The sequence below is a fragment of the Eulemur rufifrons genome, chromosome 19, assembly GCF_041146395.1.
Source record: "Eulemur rufifrons isolate Redbay chromosome 19, OSU_ERuf_1, whole genome shotgun sequence".
Lineage (NCBI taxonomy): Eukaryota > Metazoa > Chordata > Mammalia > Primates > Lemuridae > Eulemur > Eulemur rufifrons.
The window spans coordinates 58,167,128-58,191,016 of NC_091001.1; the positions used below are offsets into that span (position 1 = coordinate 58,167,128).

Genomic DNA, 23,889 nt, shown 5'->3' on the forward strand with positions numbered 1-23,889 from the left:
TGGGATTACAGGCATGAGCCACACCGCTCAGCCTGAAGGTAAAATCAATCAACAATGGTCAATGATTTAATCAATTGTGCCTATATAAGTAAAACTCCACAAAAACAAACCAAAAACAGATAGGGTTTGGAGAGCTTATAGAAAGCTGAACATGTGACAGTTCCTGGAGACTGGCACACCCAGGGAGGGCATGGAAGCTCTATGCCCCTCCCCCATACCTCATCCTATGTATCTCTTCACCTGTATCCTTTGTAATATCTTTTATAATAAACTGGTAAGCATAAATGTTTCCTTAAGTTCTAAGAGCCACTCTAGCAAATTAATCAAACCCTAGGAAGATTTCATGGGAACCCCAATTTATAAATGGTCCATCAGGCTAGGCACGGTGGCTCATGCCTATAATCCTAGCGCTCTGGGAGGCCGAGGCAGGAGGATCACTCGAGGTCAGGAGTTTGAGACCAGCCTGAGCAAGAGCGAGACCCCATCTCTACTAAAAACAATAGAAAGAAATTAGCTGGACAACTAAAAATATATAGAAAAAATTAGCCAGGCATGGTGGCGCATGCCTGTAGTCCCAGCTACTCGGGAGGCTGAGGCAGAAGGATTGCTTAAGCCCAGGAGTTTGAGGTTTCTGTGAGCTAGGCTGATGCCATGGCACTCTAGCCCGGGCAACAGAGCGAGACTCTGTCTCCAAATAAATAAATAAATAAATAATGGTCCATCACAAGCACAAGTAAAACCTGGGACTTCTAATTGGCATGGAAAGTAGGGGGCAGTCTTGTAGGATTGAGCTCTCAAGCTGTGGGATCTGACACTACCTGCAGGTAAACAGTGTCAGAATTGAACTGAATTAGAGGACACCCAGCTGGTGTTGGCTGTTTGGTGTGTGGGGAAAAAACCTGTATGTTTGGTCACAGAAGTCTTCTGGTGTTGACTCATATGGGTGAGAGCAGAGGAAAAACAGTTTGGTTTTTCTAAGGGGCCTAGCCTTAACAGTATATGCACGCTTAGCACTGGGCCTGACACATTGTAAGTGCTCTACACATATTATCTCACCCATGGACAGTCTAAGTTATCAAGACACCCATTAAACAGATGAAGAAAAAAGCCTCAGAAGTTCAGGAACTTGACCAAAGACATAGCTGAAGGCCAAAGTTTGTGCCTCTGACCATTACATTATTCCAGTTACCAGGGCTCAGTATATAAAAGAAGTTCCCTGCTTTGACAGTTCAGATTCCTCTGGTTAAAAAGGCTCTTTGTTGAGATGTGGGGCAGAGAGGTCCAGTGGGTACCCAGAACAGGAGCTAGCCCAGGCCACCTGTGTAAGGCCCCTGTCCCGGTCCTCAGCCATCCACTCCCTACTCGGAGTTGTCACTCTGGATGCTGGCGTTGGAGCTGCTGGAGAGCTCGTCCGGGGAGGCAGCCTCGGCAGATACAGGCGGCAGTCTCAGCTTTTGCTCTTTCTGATACTTGACCCTGCGATTTTGGAACCAGATCCTCACCTATAATTGGGGAGAGTGGGCAGAGATCAGAATGTGACCAACAGGTTCCACTGCTCCCCAGTTCTTGCAGTGCCCACCCCTCCTCTGTTCGGCCAAAATTTGCTCTTCGTTCTAAAGGAAGCACCTCCTCTGAAACACCCTTTTCTATAATTCCAGACACCATCCATTCATCCAATGAGTATTTATTGAGCTCTTAGTATGTGTTAGACACCATCCTAGGTGATGATGATACAGTGGTTAGCAACAGTGACATGGTCCCTGCCCTCCTGGAGCTCACGGTCTATTAGAGGGACATTGGTAACAAACATGTAAACAAAGAAATATATGAAAACAAATGGGGTACAAACAGGGGTTTGGGTAGGGGGAGTGTCCATGAGGAACCAGCACTAAAGCTGAGGCTCAAAGGAAGAGAGGCCAGCCCAGTGGGGACTGAGAACAGGCCAGTGGGGCAGGGGACAGCCTGTAGGAACGTTCTGAGGTAGAACCAAGCTTGGAGTGTTTGAGGACCAGAAGAGAAAATGTGGCTGAAAGTGAGAGGGGAAGCCACAGGAGGGAAATGAGAGAGGTCAGCAGGAGTCAGATCACCCAGGACCTGGAAGGCCACAGGTAAGGAGTGTCACCTGTGAGACTTTTAAGTGGGATGTGACATAGTTCTCTTTACATTTTTTTTTTTTTTTTTAGGGACAAGGTCTTGCTCAGTTGCCTGGTCTAGAGTGCAGTGGAATTGTAGCTCACTACAACTGCAAACTCCTAGGCTCAAGTGATCCTCCTGCCTCAGCCTCTCAAGTAGTTGGGACTAACTACATACAGGTATGTACACCATGTCTGGATAATTTAAAATAAATTTTTTTGTAGGAATGGGGTCTTGCTATGTTTCCCAAGCTGCTCTCAAACTCCTGGGCTCAAGTGATCCTCCTGCCTCAGCCTCCCAAAGTGCTGGGATTACAGGCACGAGCCACCACACCCAGCCTATTTATATCTTAAGAGCACTGAACACCTGGCTGCTGTATGAAGGATGGATGACAGAAGCACGGAGATGGGGGTTGGGTGGTACTGCAGTGGTCCAGCAAGAACTGGGGGCATATGCTAGGGGCAATGGTGGGACATGAAGCCATTCTAGCCATGTTTTGGAGGTAGAGGTGGCAAAGCTTGCTGATGGTTGGAAGTCAGAGAGAAGGAGGAATCTAGGATAGCTAGGTTTTTTGAACAATTGGGTGGATGGTGGGTGGTATGAGAAAGGAACAGATTTGGGGAGGAAAGCAGTTAGGAATTGAGATTTAGACTTGTTAGGTTTGAAATGCCTGAGACATCTAAGTGGAGACATCAAGAAGGTAGTGAGATGTATTACATAAGTCATAAGAGAGAAGGTTGGGCTGAGGATACAAATTTGGGAGTCATCAGCTTATGGATGGTACTTTAAGCAGGAACAGATAAGACCACCTGGGGAGAGACTTTGAGGTTCTAAATGGAAGAGTAACCTGCCAGGAGATAGAAGTGGTCAGAGAGCTGGGAGTAAAACCAAGAGAGTGTGGTGTGTGGAAGCCCAGAGAAAAGTGTGTTTCAGTACGGGAAGGAATGGCTGACCCAAGAGCTGCTGAAAGGTAGAGTAAGTTGAGGAAAGGAAAGCATCTGTTGGCTTTGGCCACATGGAGGGTATTAGAGACCTTGCAGAGAAGTTTTGATGGAATGGTGGGGAAAAAAGTCTTGTTGGAATGAGTTAGGGAGCGAATGGGAGGTGAGGACACAGAAAGAGTGGACATAGCAAGTCCTTGAGAAGTTTGCCTGTGAAAGGGACAGAAAAATAGTACAATAGCTGGAAGGGAATATGGGAGTCAAGGGAATATTGATTATTTTTTAAAATATTGAGTCTCTTGAATATCTACTTAATTTCACTGGTAGCTCCTTATTTAGCATGGAAGTACTTTATTATAAGTTTCTAGACTAAAAATCTAAATTAACATCATATGTTGATCCTATAGTGTGACTTCAAATGGAACTCTTTTTCTCATTATATAGGGGATGTGCAATTAGGGCCTGACTCCCCAACAGCCTGGTACAGAGAGAGAGGGCCCCTGTCTTCCTCCCACCCCCAACCTGGGGCCTTCCAGAGGTAGTGTCTGTCCCCAGGTGCACCCCAGGCCCCACAGGAGTCCCTGCTCCCACCTGGTTCTCTGTAAGGTTGAGCTGGGCTGCCAGCTGGGCTCTCTTCTTCCCCACCAGATTGTGCTGTTTTGCAAACACTTTCTCCAACTCTTGCAGCTGCTCCAGTTTAAACATGGTTCGGACCCTCTTTTGGTGTCTGTCGGTGTCCTGAAGGTCCTTGGTTGGGACCCAGTCTTGGGGGCTCCAGAGGTCTGGGCAGGGAGCCAGCTCCAAACCTGAAGAGCAACCAGCAGCAGGGGGTTAGCCAGCAGCGCCTGCCCACCCGTGTTGGAGGAGAGAGAACACACCCACAAGTCCACTACCCCGCCTTCCCCTTGGCCAGGTAACATGGCAGGAAAGCAGAATGTAAAAAGACTGTACAGAAATAACAGGAAACAAATGAGAAAGAAAAGGCAATGCCATGAGACTCTTTGCCTTCACTACTCTCTGGCCAATGGCTTAACTTCTGACCCCTGATAGGAGTTGCCAAACCTCTTCTTCTCCTTGCTCTCCTCTCCTCTCCTTGACTGCTTTGGGGAATCCCATGGGATGGGCAGAGGAGGCATCCCCAGGGATTCACCCTCTTCATTCATTCAACAAATACTTTTTGAATGTCTACTATGTGTAAAGCATGGTTTCAAGACAAAACAGAAAATCTCTATCTTCATGGAGCTTACAGCTTAGAAGTGGGGGAAACAGTAAGCAAGGTAAAAATATATTTAGTATGTCAGATAGCAATAAGTGCTCAGGAGGGGAAAAAAAGCAGGGAAAGGGGACAGGGTGAGTGTGTATGTGTATTGGTAGGGGGTAGTTTACATCTTCAGAAAGGGTGACATTTAAACAGGTCCACTATGTCTAGCCACTCTGTACAGCTTGTGCCCTGCACATAGATATCCAGCTGGTAGGGTGGGTAGGATCTAAAATTCTGCCTACTCTCTGTAGGCCCATTTTTGTCCCCTGACAAGGTGCCATGTCTGCCTGGAGGAAAGGATACCCTTTTAAAGGGTCACAAAAGCACTATTCAGCTCACCAAGTTGTGGACCAGTGGAGATGCATCAATCGGGGGAAGTACCTGAGTCAGGGCTCAATGGGGATGAGGGAGTGGGCCATTGGGCTATCTAGGAGGAGAGTGTTCTGGGCAAAGGAAGGGCAAGTGTAATGTTAAGTCCACTCAGCCCCTGCCAGCCTTGGGGAGGCCTCAGGGCTGGCAGACAGACTGCTCCAATGAAGGGAGCATGGCTGGGGTCCTGGCTGCCTGGGACTCCAATCACTGGGCCCACCAGGCTTACCATGTGCCTGACCAAGGCAGGACTAAAAGACCAGGAAAAGCCCAGCAGGCATACAGCCTGGTGTAGTCTGTAGTACCTAGTCTCTTCTGCCTTATTTCAGAATCATAAGTAATTATGACCCTGGGAGAAGAAATTAGGCTGCATCGTATGTTCCTTAAGAGCTCTGGTTGGAATCCTAGCTCTGCCACCAGTTACCAGCCACAGGACCCTGGGCAAGTCAATATACTTCAGTGAGCCTTGATTTCCTCTTGTGTAAAATGGTGATAATAATCCCTACTTTCAGAGATGTCACAAGGATTGATTTTAAAATATGGTACGTGTGAAGTGCTTATTACTGTGCCAGCTACAGAGCAAGAAGAAAATCAATGGTTGTTATAAAAAGTATAACACAAGGTCGGGTGTGGTGGCTCATGCCTGTAATCCTAGCACTCTGGGAGGCCGAGGCGGGTGGATCGTTCGAGGTCAGGAGTTTGAGACCAGCCTGAGCAAGAGCGAGACCCCGTCTCTACTAAAAAATAGAAAGAAATTATCTGGCCAACTAAAAATATACATAGAAAAAATTAGCTAGGCATGGTGGCACATGCCTGTAGTCCCATCTACTCAGGAGGCTGAGGCAGTAGGATCGCTTAAGCCCAGGAGTTTGAGGTTGCTGTGAGCTAGGCTGATGCCACAGCACTCACTCTAGCCTGGGCAACAAAGCGAGACTCTGCCTCAAAAAAAAAAAAAAAAGTATAACACAAGAGATAATGCAACAGGGAAGAGATGGATTATTTCTGGATGGATTAGTTCCAGAGCTGGGAAAAATTAAGCTGGATCCATACCTAATACCATGCACCAAGAAAAATTCCAAATGGAGCAAATATTTAAATGTAAAAAGGCAAACCCACAAAAATCTAGAAGAAACCAGGGGAGAATTATTTTATGACCTCAGAGTGGGGAATGTCTTTCCAAATATGATACAAGACATAGAACTCATTTATAAAAAGATATATTCAAACACAAAAATATTTTAAAATTTTGATTTGCAGGTAGGGGGAGAAAAAAATAAAATATTTTTCTACATGACCAAAAAAATACCGTAATCAAAGTCAAAAGGCCAGTAAACTGGGGGGCAAAATATTTGTAATTCATTACAGTTAAAGAGCTAATTTCCCAATATAAAAGAGCTTCTACAAATGGATTGTTTTAAATGACCAACCAGAAAAATGGGCAAAGTACATGAACAGATAGTTTACAAAAAGGGAAATACAAATGGCTCTTAACATGGAAAGATGCTCAATCTCATTTATATTAGAGAAATGCACATTGAACCAACACAGAGATAACATTTTCCTTTTATCAGATTGGCTTAATTTCTAAAGTTGGATAACACACTGTGTTGGCAAAATTGTGGGGAAGGGGAACACTCTTACACACAGCTGGTGAAGAGTAAAGGGAGTACCAGCAGTGTGGAGGGCAATCTGGCAAAACTGCATGAGCATAGACCTTTTAACCCAGCAATCCCAGCTACACTAGAGAATCCTATGTGCAGGGTTACTCATTGCAGCACTATGTATAATGCAAATGATGAGAAACAATCAATGGGGCCTGCTTAAAAAAATTATGATATATTCTTACAATGGACTACTCTGTAGTTGTAAAAGCTCTTTATGGATTGGAAAAATCTCCAAGATATATGGTCCAATGAAAAGAGTAAGGTGCAGAGTAGTGTGTATGGTATGTAATAGGGAAATGAAGGAAAGAATATATATGTATGTGTGTGTATATCTATATCCAGGTATTAAATATGCATAAAATATCTCAGGAAATAGGTGGCTAGGGGTCAGGAGCCGGAGTGGACACTCTTCTTCATACATCTTAGTATACATTTTGACATTTGGACTGCATGGCTATAACACTCATGCAAAAACTAACTTGAAAATAAGACAACTGTAATATAAAGTAGTAAACTCGTGAGGTGCGGTGGCTCATGCCTGTAATCCTAGCACTATGGGGTGCCAAGGTGGGAGGACTGCTTTAGATCAGGAGTTCATTGCCAGGGCAATGGCAAGACCCTATCTCTACAGAAAAATGCAAAAATTAGCCAGTCATGGTGGTGCACATCTATAGTCCCAGCTACTCGGGAGGCTGAGGCAGGAGGATGGCTTGAGTCCAGGAGTCTGAAGTTGCAGTGATCTGTGATGACACCACTGCACTCTAGCCTGGGCAACAGAGTGAGACCCTGTCTCAAAAACAAACAAACAAAAGTAGTAAACTGCAATTCAGACTTCAGGTGTGTAGAGAGCTCAGACAAAGCTGACTTAGAGGCCAGGATGGTGGCTCACGCCTGTAATCCTAGCACTCTGAGAGGCTGAGGTTGGAGGATCACTTGAGGTCAGGAGTTCAAGACCAGCCTGAGCAAGAGCGAGATCCCATCTCTACTAATAAATAGGAAAAAAAAATTAGCCAGGCAACTAAAAATAGAAAAAAATTAGCTGAGCCTGGCGGCAGGCGCCTGTACTCCCAGCTACTCAGGAGGCTGAGGCAGGGGATAGCTTGAGCCCAGGAGTTTGAGGTTGCTGTGAGCTAGGCTGACTCCACCGCACTCTAGCCTGGGCAACAGAGTGAGACTCTGTCTCCAAAAAAAAAAAAAAAAAAGGCTGACTTTGCACAGCTCCCGGTTACAGTGGTGTGAATCTGGATGGGGTTGCGAGTCCAGGGGAAATGGAGGATTGTGGCGTACCCTGGGAGTAGGAACCAGGGAAGACTGTGTTACAAAGATCCTGGTATGGGTTGATAAGACTCGAAATAACTTTGCTCCCGTTTTCCTCATGAGGATATGGGGAAGCATAAACCAGTCAACGAAAAATGGCAAAACCCTGTTTTTGTGGATGTTAATGCTAGAGGGGAAAGTGACCTCAACAGTTCAAGTCTCACGGGATTTAAGTGCCTAGTGCTTAAGTACCATCCTAAGAGCTCTGTAAGCACGCAGGCTCAGAGCGGTGAAGTGTGGAGCCCAAGTTCTCATAGACGTGGGCAGTGGAGGCGGTAATGGGGTCTCCTCCTAACAGTTCCTTCCTATTCCTAAGCAGCACCACCTGTAGCGTCCACTTCTTCCAGAAAAGGCAGGACCATGGGTTCGGGGAAGCCGCTTTGGGGAAGTGTCTGCACCACCAAACGTCACCCCAAGCGGGTGTGGGAGGGAGCCTAGGGACGCGGAGTCCGGGAGCCCGGCTGGGTGCCCTAGCGGCCCCAGCGCTGGCCTTGGCAGCCTCCCGAGCGCGTCCCTGGCCCGCCCGCACACGCGCCGTCTCCACCCTCAGCGGCGTGCGGGGAAGCCTCGCGCTGGGGCCTTTCTCAGCGAGGCTCTATCTCGGTCCTCGGTTTCGACTGCAAAGTCAACCGTCGTAGACCTCCTTCCCACTCCAACCGTGTGTGGTTCTCAGCGACTCCTCTACAGCCTCCACTCTCCAACCCCCGCCCACTACCCCGCACGCGGGCGCCGGGCTGCCTTACCTGTGACGCTGAGGCCCTGGGGGCCGAAGTGAGCCACGCGCAGCCCCTGCATAGGCTGCTGAAGGCATAGCGGGTAGAGACTCACGCTCAGGTAAGCGGGCAGCCAAGTCGCCGGGCACACCCAGGGCAGAACCGGGACAGGATACTGGGAGGGAGCGGTCCAGAGACCCGGGAAGACGCACGCGGAGCCTGACAGCTGGGAGACAGCCGGCACGCGGGGGTCCGGCCTCCCCAGGATGGCCTCGACCGAGAAGGACTCGAGGCGTCCTGGAGCGCGGGGCGCGCAGGGGCCCGCGGGGCGGTGCAGGAGCTCGGGGGACCTGCGCGCTGGAGCGCTGCCCGAGCGCGGGGGCTGGGCCCCGGCTCCTAAAGGAAGGGGCGGCCGGTTGCCTCGCGGCCCCGGGCTGTGCATGGCGTGGCCGTCGTCAGGACCGGTGCAGGGAGGGGAGCCGGGGGCCTCTGGGGCTGTGTGGGGAGCTGGAGAGGCGAGTGAGAAGACCCTGCAAAAGGCAGCGAGTAAGACTTGTTGCTCAGGAACCGCCCGGCTCTCAGTGAGGGCTCTTAAATTTGGCGGGGCGGGGCGTGGGCCGACCTTTTCTTCCTGCGGCCCAGGCGGGGCCTTCGAGGTCTTGCTCGCCCGGCAGCCCCGGCCCACGCCCAGCCCGGGGTGAGGCGAGGCGGGCACATCGCCAAGAAGTGTGCTCCCTCCCTTCCTCTGCTTTTAAAATGCCCACCCTGGGGCGGTCGGGGGAAGGACTCAGAGCTAGCGGGTGATCCTGGGCTAACCACCCAGGGAGCCACTGGGAGCCTCTTGGCCTCTCTGGTCACCGAGCTGCGATACCCCTCTCCTCCCCGCCCTGCTGGGGCGGAGCTGCCATCTGAAGAGAGATAGTACCTCTGTCCAGGCCTAAGCTGATCCACGCCGCCTTTAAAGCTGAACCCCCAGCCAGATTCACCCCAGAGCAAGCAGACGTTTTGGTTTTGTTTAATTTAAATATCTATAAGCACAGTGAAAAGTAATTTTCCTCTCCTGTCCCCCGCTGTCCACTTTCCCCTGCCTGGAGACACCAGTGTGATAACCAATATCTTTTGAATCTTTCCAGGAACCTTCTGTTCCCACATCGCCTAGGGCACCACTGGAAAGATCTTTTCTATACCCGCAAAAGTGGGAAGGGAAAAAATTAACATGAAGGGTTAATATACAGAGTTGTTAAGTACTGTAACGGTTCCATATTAAGACATACTAATTCATTGCCAATGCCTAGGAGTTGACGGCCTGTAAAAATCCTTGCGTTGCGAGGGTGCCGGGCAGGCATTTGTGTCCAGTTTTACAGATGGATAATCAGCCCTGTACTTACCAGCTGTTGTCCTTGGGCAAGTTACAAGTTACTGTTTGTCTTTCCTCACCTATAAAATGGACAATAATAGTTGCCACCTCATGGGGTAGTGAGGATTAAAGGAGTCAATGCACAAGGTGCCCTTAGAACTGGCCTGGCACACGGCGATAACCATGCAGTGATTGTGGGCTCCCAGCGCGTTCTGCCTTCCCAAATTGATGCCTAACTCTGAAACTATTCAGGATGAGGGTGATTCTGTGTCATTTTCGATAGGCGTCCGCTGTTTGGGAACAAACACACCTCCTTTTTATCCGACAGTTAGGGGTGGGTGGACGCTGCAGGCTCTGCCCCCTCCCCCTTCAGCAAATTCAGGCCCTGCCCTTTGGGCAGCTACAAAAGCAGCCTGAAACGTGAGATTGTCTCGGGGCGACAGGAGGGTCTCAGGCCTATGCTTATTGTGTTCCCGCCAAGGCGTGCTGGATTAAGATGAAAGAAGGCAAATCTGGGAAGGGGCGTGGCTGGGATGCCAACTCGGAAGAGGGAGCAAGGTCAAATTCACTGAGAGTTAGGGGGTCCAGTGAAAGTCTCAAATCCTACACGCAGCACTCTGCCTCTCAACGGGTTCCTTTTTGAGGTGCTGTTCCTCGAGAGGGGGAGGCAGTGCGACCCCAAGGATCAACTCAGACCCAGAGGGCAGTGCCAAGATGCCAACAGCATGCCTTGTGAGGAGGGACTCTTGGGGACCCATGTTTTCGGGCCCACAAAGATGACATCTGCTGTTGGGGGACAGTGAGGAACGTGACTGAAAATGTGGGTTCTGGAATTGGACAAACTTAGCTTCAGCCCAGCCTCACTGAACATTTCTGTGACCTGGGACAAGTGGCTTATTCACTCGTAAGCCTCAATTTCCTGTAAAATGCGAATGATCTCTTAGGTGAGAAAGTAGTACTTAACTTGGTGGGATTGTTACAAGAATTAAGTGAGATTATGTTTTTAGCTAAGTGTTTTAAGCTCAGTGATACTTATTATGGGGAGAGAGGCTGTTGGCAATGGCAGATGAGCTGGACTAAGCTTCAAAAAGGGTGCAGTGAAAGATAACATGAGGCCAGATATTTAGGAGCAAATTAGAGTGTCTGATCTATGTCCCTCTGTGAACTGAGACTCTCAATGGGTTAATTTGGCTGCAGCATACACCCTGGAAAAGGAGGAGGTGACAAGGAATAAGACAAAACTTGTAACATGGAAAATTTGCGAATATTTTGGTACATCTAATTATGCTGCTTTCGGGGCAAAAAAATATGGTCACTGTGTCTCTAGCTCTGGATTTTCATTATGTAATTCACTGCTTCAGTACATAATTATCTGTTTTTTTGTTGTTTCACTTATTCCATCTCAGACTGAATTCTTGAGCATAAGCATTAATATCCCCAATTTATATGTAAGTAAATAAGAGTAAGAGGGGCTAACAAAAGTGCCATGATTCAAATCCCCTAGGTATATGGTTTTTGTTTTTTTGGTTTTTTTTTGAGACAGAGTCTCACTCTGTTGCCCAGGGTAGAGTGAGTGCCGTGGCGTCAGCCTAGCTCACAGCAACCTCAAACTCCTGAGCTCACAGGATCCTCCTGTCTCAGCCTCCCGAGTAGCTGGGACTACAGGCATGCACCACCATGCCCGGCTAATTTTTTCTATATATATATATATTTTTTAGCTGTCCATATAATTTCTTTCTATTTTTAGTAGAGATGGGGTCTCGCTCTTGCTCAGGCTGGTCTCGAACTCCTGAGCTCAAACGATCCGCCCACCTCGGCCTCCCAGAGTGCTAGGATTACAGGCGTGAGCCACCACGCCTGGCCTATGGTTTTAATTTGCATTTATTTCCCTGAAGGCTGTTCACTATGAGCATCTTTTTATATGCTTATCAGCCACTTGAATATCTTCTTTTGTATGAAGTGCCTGTTCAACTGGTCTGCTTATTTTTGTGTTGGGCCAATATCTTTTTATTTTATGAATTTTATTTATAGAGAATTATAGATAATTTGGAATCAAGTCCTTTGTTGCAATACATATAGAAGGAAATACCTTCTTCCACTCTGTGATCTGCCTTTTTATCCTTTTTTTCTGATGCACCAAGAAATCCTAATTTTAATAAAGTTTAGTGATCTACTTTTATGTCGTTTAAATGAAATCTTTGCCTAACCCAAGTCATGAAGATAATCTCCTGTTGTTATTTTTTTTTTTATTCTTTGTTATTTTACCATTTACATTTAGGTCTGGAATTGATTTTGTGTAGGTGTTAGGGAAAGGACTTTTTAAGGATAAGTCAAAATCTGAAGCTATAAAGGAAAATGTTGATTGAGTCTAAGACACAAAAATTTAAAAAGTAAGTGTGCCCAAAATAAAACAAATCTGATAACAGACTTAAAGAAAAAAGACCAATAGGACTGTACGTGAACTAGGCACTTTATAAAAGGGAATATCCAAATAGCTTAAAAGCATATGAAAGGTACTCACGGAAATACAAATTCAAATTGCAATGTGATCCACTACACACCCACCAGAAGATGGACAATACCAAGTGTTGATGAGAATATGAAGTATCTAGAACTCTTATCCACCGAATGCAGGAATATAAATTGGTACTAACATTCTAGAAAATGGATTTGGCAGTATTTACATAAGCTAAACATAGGAATACCCTATGACCCAGCAATTCCACTCCTAGGTGCAGTATATACCCAACAAAAATATACACGTATGTTTAACAAGAGAAATGTTCAAAATTGTTCATAGCAGCATTATTTGTAGTAGACCCGAATTGGAAACTACCAAAATGTCTGCCAACAGTAGAATAAAGTGTGATATATTCATAATGGATTATTAGACAGCAATGAGAATGACTGAACTACAACTATAAGCAATAACATGGATGAATCTCACAAACATAATGTAGAAAGAAAGGAGCCAGACACAAAAAGAATACATATTGTGTGATTCCATTTACACAAAGTTTATAAACAGGCTGTTAAAAAAAAACTTTAGGTAAATTAAACTTAACAGAGTTTAATTGAGCAAAGAACAATTCACGAATTGGGCAGAACCTGAACAGGTTCAGAGAAACTGGGGGTGCTTCATGATTGGATAACATTTATGGACAGAAAAAAGAGAGTAAGATAGAGAAAATGGAAGTGAGGTACAGAAACAGCTGGATTGGTTACAGCTCAGCCTTTGCTTTATTTAAACAGTTGGCCGTGTGTGATTTACTGAAGCATGGCTGCTGTGAGTGGCTGAGACTCAGAAGCACACTCCTAGGTTTTCGGTTTATTTACTTAGTTAGGTTGCAGTTTGTAAGGTAAGGACTCAAGTATGTGAGTACAGAGGTCTTCTCAGGCCAAATTTAGTTTGATTTAACAAGGCAAAACTAATCTATTTTGTTGGAAGTCTGGATAGTGGTTGGGGTGGTTATTGAGGGGCATGAAGAGAACTTCTGGAGTGCTAGTGATGTTCTATTTGTTAATCTGGGTGCTGGTTACACAGATCTATACACTTTGTGAAAATTCAGTGAGCACTTTTCTACATGTATGCCACTTTAATAGAAATTTTAATAGAAAGTTTTCTTTAAAAGATGGAAGAGAGTAAAACCCTTTGTTTGGTACACTTTCCCACTCCCTTTAAATTACAGAGCAATACTAGATGAAATATTACAAGAGAAATCCAAAAGACAAGGTCAGGCTCAGAAGCAAGCTAAACATTTCTGTGACCCAAAAGTGGAACAGCAACTGAAGGCAGTGAGGGTGTGTGAAGCCTGGGGACCGCTGGGCTCTGGGTCTGGAATCAGACAGAATCAGCTGTGAGTCTGGCTGACCCTGGGGTTGATGGACTAAAAAGTTACCTTGGAAGCCTGGCTGGGTATTCATCACGTGAAGCTAGGATACAACTTTACCTTCATTGTCTGGGCCATTAGCTGGCCTTCCTAATGGTATTTAGTTGTAGTTTTGCTATTGATTTTATTCAAAGGACATGGAAGTACCAAGATGTTCCCCATTCTCCTCTTGATAGTCAGGATCAGTCACCCCAGGCAATCCAATAATCCTCTACATTGCCAGTTTCACTGGCAAGAGAAGCCCAGAATAGCTAGAGGCAGTCTTAACTTCCAGGTCACTGGAACCACTGCTATCTCCCCTGTGGAAATAGTTCTCTTTTGGGAACTAATACCTCTAGATCAGCAGAGCCCAAAGTTAGTGACAGAGATAGGAAGCCAAAATTTCGCTAGAGAAATACTATGTACTATACTGAGGTATCTGTCCTCATGTCTACCCTGTGCTTCCTACCCACAAATCCTGGTTTCAGAATCCTCTTTGCACTGTATGTCAGTATAACTAAGTCTTCAAAAGGCCATTTTACTGTTCTTTTAAGCCGGCTGCTTCAGGATAGTGGGGAACATGGGAAGACCAGTGAATTCCATGAGCCTGAGCCCATTGCTGCACTTTATTTGCTGTGAAATTCATTCTTTGGCCAGAAGCATTGATATATGGATCTCCATGATAATAAAAAAGGCATTTTATAAGTTCACAGATGGTGATTGTGGCAGAAGCATTGCGATCAGAGAAAGAAAATCTGCTAGCATTCTGGGAGGCTGAGGTGGGAGAATCGCTCAAGGTTGGGAGTTCGAGACCAGCCTGAGCAAGAGTGAGACCCTGTCTTTACTAAAAATAGAAAGAAATTAGCTGGACAACTAAAAACATATAGAAAAAAATTAGCCGGGCATGGTGGCGCATGCCTGTAGTCCCAACTACTTGGGAGGCTGAGGCAGGAGGATCGCTTGAGCCCAGAAGTTTGAGGTTGCTGTGAGCTAGGCTGATGCCACGGCACTCTAGCCAAGGCAACAGAGTGAGACTCTGTCTCAAAAAAAAAAAAAAAAAAAAAAAGCAAGCAAGCAAGCAAGCAAATCAGTGTCACAGTAAATGGATATTCCAGTGAGAACAAAGCAATCGCCTTTCTACATGACCAACCTGACACCAGGTGGCTGGTTGATTTCCGTATTGAAGGCTCATTGTTGGTCTCTGCTGTTGGCAGGTTGGGCACTCAGCAGTAGCTATAGCCATATTGCCCTTGGTGAACGGGAATCCATGTACTAAGCCCATGCCTGATCCCTATCCCTCCCTCCATGGCCACATTTTTCATGAGCCCATTATGGTAACCATATCTACTTTGTCTTTGGTAATCAATTATCATTACTTGCCATGGTAACTGGGGATCCCATCATCCCAGTTGAATTTTAGGAGCCAGCCCAATGGTGTAAGTTCCCTCTACCATTTCTGGCCTTCAGAGAGTAGCCACCATAGAGTTCTTCAAGGATATCAGGGCTTTCCTCATGAGTGTGTTTCTCACAGGCTTGGTGAAGGAATTGTCCTCTGGACCTGCCTGGGCACATATTAAGGGTCTTATATGATAGATCTACCCTAGCATTCCAAGCTTCCTTGGCCATTGGATACCTTCTTATACAATATACCAAAGAAGTTTTGGCATTTGTTTGTTTGTTTGTTTGGAGACAGAGTCTTACTCTGTTGCCCGGGCTAGAGTGCCGTGGTGTCAGCCTAGCTCACAGCAACCTCAAACTCCTGGGCTCAAGTGATCCTTCTGCCTCAGCGTCCGAAGTAGCTGGGACTACAGGCATGTGCCACCATGCCCGGCTAATTTTTTCTATATATTTTTAGTTGTCCAGCTAATTTCTTTCTATTTTTAGTAGAGATGGGGTCTCACTCTTGCTCAGGCTGGTCTCGGAACTCCTGAGCTCAAACGATCCGCCTGCCTCGGCCTCCCAGAGTGCTAGGATTACAGGCGTGAGCCACCTCGCCTGACCAGTTTTGACATTTCAACTTCTAGATTTCAATCAACCAACTGAACAATCTGTTAGAGTCGCTCCAGCTAACACATTGATTTAGCAATCTCCACTTAGTAAACCCTTATAAATAAATTCAGCCTAATATGACTTTATATTTCTTCTACCATGATCTCACACCTTTGGGATCCATGTCCATACATTTCCCCTGGTTTCTGTCTACATAAATTGACAACATCCTGAAGTTGTTTTGGTGTATGCAGTTGTTTTGGTGTGTATCATATCTTCTCATGGGTCATGCTTTGTACTTCACTCTCTGGAGCCTGTTTGGACTTGAGTCTACAAGTAATGAGAGGTGGTGGAGGTAGATCCTGAGGGCCATCACTTCAGGGAAGGCCATTACAGGTCCTTCAAGGAAGGAGAGACTAACTTCTTCAGATAGGAGTGGAAAGCTGCTTCTACTGGGAAAGGCAGTTCAGCAGAATTTAGTGTCTCAAGGTCCCCAGACTCAGTGGAACCTCCACTGCTATTTTCAGGGTCTCACTTCTTCCCAATCAATGACCTAATTTTTAACAGAAGAGATCTGCAAGGTTGGGAACATAATTTGTACCATAGGATAGCCATGAAACTTTCAGATCCTTTCAATAGACCTTGAGATGGGAATTTAAAGACCTGACTCATTATATTTTTTTCCCCAAGTTCTTCAGTGCACTTAGAAACAACCCACCAATCTCATTATAATTGTTATAGCCAAGAAAATACTTGGTCAATCAAAGCTTTGACTTCTATAGGCACCTGATTACAGTTTCTACAGGTGATCATTTAAATAATGTTTTTTTCTCCATTACACACCATGGAGTACCAATGATCTCTTTACCCCTGGGAACCTCTGATAAGGGTCATTTATGCCTTTAAATGTAATTAGACCACAGAATCAATCCTAGATGACTCAGACTGAATTTAGAAAACCCATTACTCACTCAGGTTCTGTTCCTCTTGGAACCATGTCCACTAGCAGATTCTGTATTAGTCACGATCCAATCAGAGACGCAGAGCCACTAGAAGTGAACTAGAATAAAAGGTTTGTTGGGAGAATTTGACCTTACACAGTTGTGGGAGCTGGTTAGATAGTCTATGTGAGGGTGCTACTCTGGGACTATGATCTGCAGGCAGGCAGTTGGGAAGGAAAGATGGGTGTGAAGTGGGGGAACCAGGACAAACCAGGACCCAGGGCAGAAGCAAGGATGAGCTGCAACCCACCTTGGTCTCATGCCACCTGTAAATCTCTCACTTAGTTAATGCAAGTGACCTGCAAGAAAGTCTGGTGTCCTTTCTGGAACTGAGCATATCTTTACCCCAGGAGCTGGGGGAACTGACGAGGATCTGGTGGGAGCTGAAGGAGCTATGTGCCCAGCTGCTTCACTTCTGCCTCCCAGGCACCATGCAGATTTCACCTGTGGCCAGCCCTAGCCAGAACCATGCAGGGAAGGAAACCCTGAAAAATGTAGTTCCAGCTTAGCTAAGGTGACACAATACAAAGCCACCACCACTATTTATAAAAAGGTTTAAAACATGCACAATATAAATATGTAGTAAAAGTCTAAAGGTACTCTTGGGCATGATAAATATGACAATCAAAACAGAGATGAGCTCTTTTCATCTCTCTTTCCTTCTTTGTCATCTTTCTGAAAGGAGGCTTTTTCACCCAGAAGAAAAAAGGGAATAGGATTCGGGAGGGGCTCTTGGGCTATCAGCTTTCTGTATTGTTTTATTTCTTTTTTTTTTTTTTTTTTTTTTTTTTTTTGAGACAGAGTCTCACTCTGTTGCCCAGGCTAGAGTGAGTGCCGTGGCATCAGCCTAGCTCACAGCAACCTCAAACTCCTGAGCTCGAGCGATCCTCCTGTCTCAGCCTCCCGAGTAGCTGGGACTACAGGCATGCACCACCATGCCCGGCTAATTTTTTCTATATATATTTTTAGCTGTCCATATAATTTCTTTCTATTTTTAGTAGAGATGGGGTCTCGCTCTTGCTCAGGCTGGTCTCGAACTCCTGAGCTCAAACGATCCGCCCACCTCGGCCTCCCAGAGTGCTAGGATTACAGGCGTGAGCCACCGCGCCCGGCCTGTATTGTTTTATTTCTTAACACAAAACAACTGTAGTAAAAATGTTTGATAAAACTGAGTGGTTTACCTGATTGATCCTGCCAATAGCAAAACAAAACAAAACAAAAAACAAAAAACTAGGTGGTGGTGGATATATGGAAATTTTTTTTATTTTTATTTTAAGAGATGGGGTCTCACTGTGTTGCCCATGCTGGAGTACAGAGGCTATTCACAGTTGTGATCACAGCTCACAGCAACCTCAAACTCCTGGCCTCAAGTGACCCACCCACCTCAGCCTCCCAAGTAGGTAGGAATACAGGCGTGCACCACTGCACCCTGGATATTCTTTTTATTATTCTCTATACTTGTCTATAGGATTGAAATGTTTCTTGTTTTTTCTTAAAAAGACAAAATACAATCTGAGAAAATGTTACAAAACAAAAGCCAGTTGATAGATAAATTTTCCTAGCATAAAAATGTTCTTACAAATCAGTAAGGAAAAAGCAGATAGCCCAAAAGAAAAATGGGCAACACAATTCATAGAAGAAGAAATACAAATAGATCTAAGACTATTAAAAGATGCTCAATTATAGTAATGGATATAAATATGATAAATGATAGTTTTGACTATTCGATTCCCAAGATTAAAAAGATGATAATATCCAGTGTAGGTGAAAATGTAGGGAAATAGTCATTCTCATATATTACAAGTCACATGTAAATTAGTTCCATTTTGGGGGAGAATAATTTTTAATAACTATTAAAATGTTAAAATATTCCTTTTTAAGGTTTCCTGCCTAAAGATATACATCGTAGCATCTTTTATAGTATCTTAAGTGTTCCCTAGATTCCCGAATCCCCAATGCCTAGAAGCAACCCAGAATTTTCTGATGAAATTAATTTTTGGCACACACCTTGGAGAAGTTTTCTTTTTCTCACTTAATTGTGGAAATCTCTCCAAGCCATGTGGCTTGGATCTAACTCATTTTTTTAATGTCTGCACAATTTTCCACAGCATGGGTAGACCACAGTGTATTCAACTCTTCTGTTGAAGGGTATGCAGGTTGCTTTCAGCTTCATGCCCCTACAAACAGAACTGGTAATAAACATTATTTTAAATATATATTGTACACTGGTGCTTTATTTCTATACAAAAAGATCCATGAATAAGATTAGTGGACAGAAACTTAGATGAGTTTATATTTTAAAATTGTAATAGATAGTACCATATTGATTTCCAAATAACTCTGTAATAATTCATATGGCCCTTGTTATCTGCTATTTCCTGAGGACCCAGCACAATGCCAGGGACTCAGTTGGCCAAATTAACATATATGTGTGTGTGTGTGTATGTGTGTATGTGTGTGTGTGTGTGTGTGTATATATATATATATATATATATATGTATTTTTTTTTTAAGAATGGATAAACTTGTCCAGGAGCTCTCCAGCTGTCCTCCACCGAAATTCTTTCTCCCTTCCCAACCCTGTCTCCCCACTAAGGAACTCTCCTTCCCTCTTTGTCTGAACCCTTTAACATGCAGGTGAACTGGATAGAAAGGAGAAGGAGGGAAAAACGGTAACAATAATCATTGGTAATATTTACAAATCACTTAAGCTTTGCACTTAGGTCATCTCAATGAGTTTTCTTCTCTGGACTGAGGGAAGAGGCATACTGTAGACACCAACGTTTTGAGCCCTAGTTGAGATCTCAGAGATACTGGGGAAAAGGGGCTGGGAAGCTCCTTTGCTCCCCATTTTCCTAACACCCTTGTGAATTCTTGTCCCTTTTCTCCTTTTTCACTCTCCCTTTTGCAGGATCTCTTTTCTCTCTCTCTCTCTCTCTCTCTCTTCCTCCCTCCCCTTCTTTCTCATCTTTCTGAAAGGAGGCCTTTTCATCCAGAAGAAAGGTGCTAAATGGTGGCCATACAGTTTTTTGGAGCTAGTTGGAGTACCCAAACGAATCAGGCTCAAGTCAAGCCCAGCCTGCAGGGTGAGAGGGCAGAGAGCTGCCTTGGGGAAGCCCCACACCTCCTCCTCCTGCCTGGGCTGTCTCAGCTCCAGCCAACACCTGCTCCTCTCCTCCTCTTCCCCTCCTGTGTTTCCTGCACCTGATAGGCCAAGAGCAAACAAGGTTGTTTGTTTGTTCCTCCCTCCCCGGAATGCACAGTGACACCAAGGAGGTGCTATATATGCTAACACACATTGCACTTGGTGGTTACCTAGTGTTTCCTAATTTTTTCATATGTATGCTGCTTTTAAGACTTTTTCTGAAATCCTGCGCTCTTCAATTAGACGGAAGTCAACAAACATTTACTTGTTTGAGGCCTATTCTATGTGTTGGGTTTTATTAGGGATACAAAGAGCAATGAAAAATGCAGTTTCTGCCCAATGGGAACTCAAAGCCTCATGGTGGGAGTGGGGGGAAGGGACAGAGACTCATCCAGAAGTGCAACTGCCAAACTAAAGGGACAGATTCTATAGGAGTATGAAGGATAGAGAGATTAGTGATAACTTCATGGTCCAGGAGGGCTCCTTGGAGGAGACTTTCCTCTGCAGATATTTTACCTCCAAAGAGAGGGAAGCCTACCAAGGCACAGGACTGGGTGAGCTCACACAGAGAGAAAATGCTGTAGTAGAAGAGAGAAGGGCCAGTATGGACCCCTTAGGGACTGCCACCTTTAAGGATGGGCAAAGACAGAGGAAGAAGGATTGGTCAGAGAGGAAGGATGAGGAACAGGCAAATAACCCTTAGGTGGTGAGACAAGTATGTTTTCTATCCATTTGGAGCACTTTAGAGCCGGTTGGAACTTTAGCAGCAAACTAGTCAAAGCCGTTTCTTTTTTTTTTTTTTTTTTTTTTGAGACAGAGTCTCACTCTGTTGCCCGGGCTAGAGTGAGTGCCGTGGCTTCAGCCTAGCTCACAGCAACCTCAAACTCCTGGGCTTAAGCAATCCTCCTGCCTCAGCCTCCCGAGTAGCTGGGACTACAGGCATGTGCCACTATGCCCGGCTAATTTTTTGTATATATATATTTTAGTTGTCCATATAATTTCTTTCTATTTTTAGTAGAGACAGGGTCTCACTCTTGCTCAGGCTGATCTCGAACTCCTGACCTCGAGCGATCCACCCGCCTCGGCCTCCCAGAGTGCTAGGATTACAGGCGTGAGCCACCGCGCCCGGCCCAAAGCCGTTTCTTGTAAAAGAAAAGACATTGAGGATCCACTAGGTGTGGAATGATTTGCCCAAAAGGTAAAACTTGGTCCAGAACTCTGAACTTCCAGCTCATTCTACCCTAGATCACTGTGACAGCCCAAGATTCATGTCAGTGCCTTATTCATCTCTTTATCCCGGGTGCTTAGTACACAGTAGGTACACACAGGTGTGTTGGTTGCATTCTCTTTCTCCCCTATTGCTCCAGTTTCTGAAGAAAGGGACAAGAAAGAAGGTTGGCCCTCCACTGACCCCCTGTCATCTCACAGGCACTGTGCAAGATGTACACTTATGCTATCTTGTTGATCCCCAATCATATTGTTATTCCCATTTTACAGATGAGGAAACTGGATCTGGGACAGCAATGTGACTTGTTTTACAGGTAGTAAGCTTCCAGAATTCAAACCCAGGGCTGTCTGATTCCAAATCCCACAAGGAAAGTATCCATTTAATGGCTGACATTGAATCAAAATGAAATGAATTGATTTTTTCCTCTGTGTCCACAGCCCTTAGAGGGGAAAGAGATATTTTTTCCTTTGAGGCTGAGTGAAAGATGGAGTTGTAGTAGAAGAGTGTATGTGACAGTAAATCCTTTTAAGGGCTAATTATTTTTTTTTAATTTCAAAATATTACAGAGGTGCAAACGTTGAGGTTGCATATATTGCCTTCGTACTGCCTGAGTCAGAGGTACAAGCATGCCCATCCCCAGACAGTGCACACCACACCCAGGACTATTTTTAACTACTCATAACTGACTGAACTTCCAAATTCTGGTATAAGAGGCGAACAAAGATATGAGCTCTTTTTTAAAAAAATCATCGCCTCTCTTAGGCCTTAGCTCCTCTCTCAGCATCCTCACCATTCCAACCTGGTCTGAGGGGCATTGTCGAGATGGGCAGACACAGAGAGAATTGGGTGATGATGTGTGTGTCTGTAAATGCCTTGTAAGCAGATGGAGTCAGAAAGAGGAGAAGATGAGAGAACCACCTAGAAAGGAGTTTCTGTGCTCAGAAAAAATAGAGATGCTGGTGGTGGTGGTGGTGGTATGTGTGTATTTATGTGTATGTGTGTGTCTTGCAGGTAATTGTCAGGTAGTGTTTGGCAGGGGGAAGAGGACAGTCTTGTCATAGGCCCTGTATACGAGCCCAGACCTCCCTTCCTCCCTTGGTAACCTTTGCCACCTGGCCCTAAGGTGTTGGAGGTTGAGTCCAAGAGGAGGGCAGGTTGGGTGAGGATTGGTGGGGGAGGGACACTGGAAGTCCTGAGAAAAGTCATTATTAGTCCAGGTACAGAGGCTGGGCCTTGCCACCCACTGGAGGTCTAAGACTGGGATGGGGACTCTGACTGCCTGTTTGTTCAGCACTGAACTAAGGTTCCTGTTAGGAAGTTGGTATCCAGACTGATTTGTTTGCTGTTCACACTTGTATGGAGAGCTCCCCCTTGGAGTCCTGGCTTTAAACACAGGGGTGGCAGTGGGAAGGGGGAGTATGGGCTGAACTCTCAGTCCCCAGAATCCAGAGAGTAATCTGGGAAAGTCAACATCTGCAGGCTCCTGAAAAGGAGAGGGGAGGGTTGGACCCCACCAGAAGCTGCTCAGCCCTGACTCCCCCTTTTCCTGAGACGAGCCACATGGGGGCTGGTCCAGTGAGGAGTCCTGGTCAGAAAGGGTTTATAGTTTGGCTTTCTCATTCATCAGGGAAATTCCCTAGTGATGAACAAATTATCCTAATGCTGGCATCTGCCTTTAATATTCTGACTTAGTTGGTCTGGGGTGTGGCTGGGGTGTCAGGAGCAGAAAAGGCTTCCTAGGTGATTCCACTGTGCAGCCAAGGCCAAGAACCACAGCTCTAGAGGATACTAACTCCTCAAACCTTAATGTCTACACAATTCACCAGGGGATCTAGTTCAATTGCAGCTCCCAATTCAGTAGGTCTGGGTTGGGGCTGTAGATTCTGCATTCTAACATGCTCCCAGAGGATGCTGCTGGTCCGGGGACCATATGTTGAGTAGCAAGGCTCTGCACTGGACTTCTCATTCCAGTCATCCTCACTGCTCAGAGGCAAGGGGACAGAACCGAGTCTCCAAGCTTCCTGCACCTGTTTACCTAGCCTGCTCTTTTCCTGCTACCTTACTTGGTAAAGTGATCAACTGACCTCATGAGCTCTCTGGCCAAGGCCAGTCCTTTAGGACTTCTAGGGGTCTAAGTGGACAAACAGATCCCTTACCCTACCTAAAATTCAACTAGCTCAGGTTGTGGAGTATGGCAGAGTAGGGGAACAGGGCAGGAGCAAAAGCAACAGGCACTAGGCTAGACGTGGTAGCCCTGGTCTGTAGTCCCAGTGCTTTGGGAGGCCAAGGCAGGAGGATCGCTTGTGTCCAGGAGGCTCAAGGCCATACTGCACTATGATCACACCTGTGAATAGCCACTGCACTCCAGCCTGGGCAACATAGTGATACCTTGTCTCTAAAAAATAAAAACAAACAAAGTAGCATGTACATCCTTCTCTTGTCCTTTTGGGAACTTAGGCCTCTTGGGCAGATAGAACATAAACATTGTGTGGTAGGGTGTGTTTCCAAAGATGGCTGCAATAATACTTTCCTCCCCATGTGCTCTGTTGCAAAGCAGCCTTGCCATTTCCCCATCCCCTCTTCTTAGATCTGGGCTATCCCTATGACTTGTTTTGGTCAATAGAATGTGGAGAAAGTGATGTTGTGTAACTTCTGAGGCTGGCCGTCATGAGCTGAGCTTTCCTTCACTGTTGAGATGTTTGCTCTTGGGCTCCAGCTGCCATGAGAAGAAGCCCAAGTTAGTCATGTGGAGATAGAGAGAGGTCCCAGCCTCCCAGCCAGCCCTACCAAGGCCCTGGATTTGTTAATGAAGCTATCCTGGATATTCTAACCCCAGCCACCCTCTGATTGCAAGCAAGACAAGTTACATAATTTGTGGAGCCCATTGCAAAATGAAAATGTGT

At 45.6% G+C, this 23,889-nt stretch overlaps 1 protein-coding gene across 1 annotated transcript; it reads right to left on the bottom strand.

Annotated features, from left to right (window-relative positions):
* Positions 1-1,358: 1,358 nt before the first annotated feature.
* NOTO (notochord homeobox) lies at positions 1,359-8,840 on the bottom strand. The gene is made up of 3 exons (XM_069494022.1): positions 8,429-8,840; positions 3,666-3,880; positions 1,359-1,502 (listed from the first exon to the last, which is right to left on the bottom strand). The coding sequence occupies exons 1-3, from the start codon at positions 8,838-8,840 to the stop codon at positions 1,359-1,361; spliced, it is 771 nt and encodes a 256-aa protein (XP_069350123.1).
* Positions 8,841-23,889: the final 15,049 nt, after the last annotated feature.

What these genes read in the sequence shown, in the direction of transcription:
- NOTO (XM_069494022.1), bottom strand. Translation starts at nt 8,840, where the DNA reads ATGCACAGCCCGGGGCCGCGAGGCAACCGGCCGCCCCTTCCTTTAGGA. An exon ending in CCAGGGCCTCAGCGTCACAG is followed by an intron (nt 3,881 to 8,428) that starts GTAAGGCAGCCC and finishes GTTGCTCTTCAG; the next exon opens with GTTTGGAGCTGGCTCCCTGC. An exon ending in TCAACCTTACAGAGAACCAG is followed by an intron (nt 1,503 to 3,665) that starts GTGGGAGCAGGG and finishes CCCCAATTATAG; the next exon opens with GTGAGGATCTGGTTCCAAAA.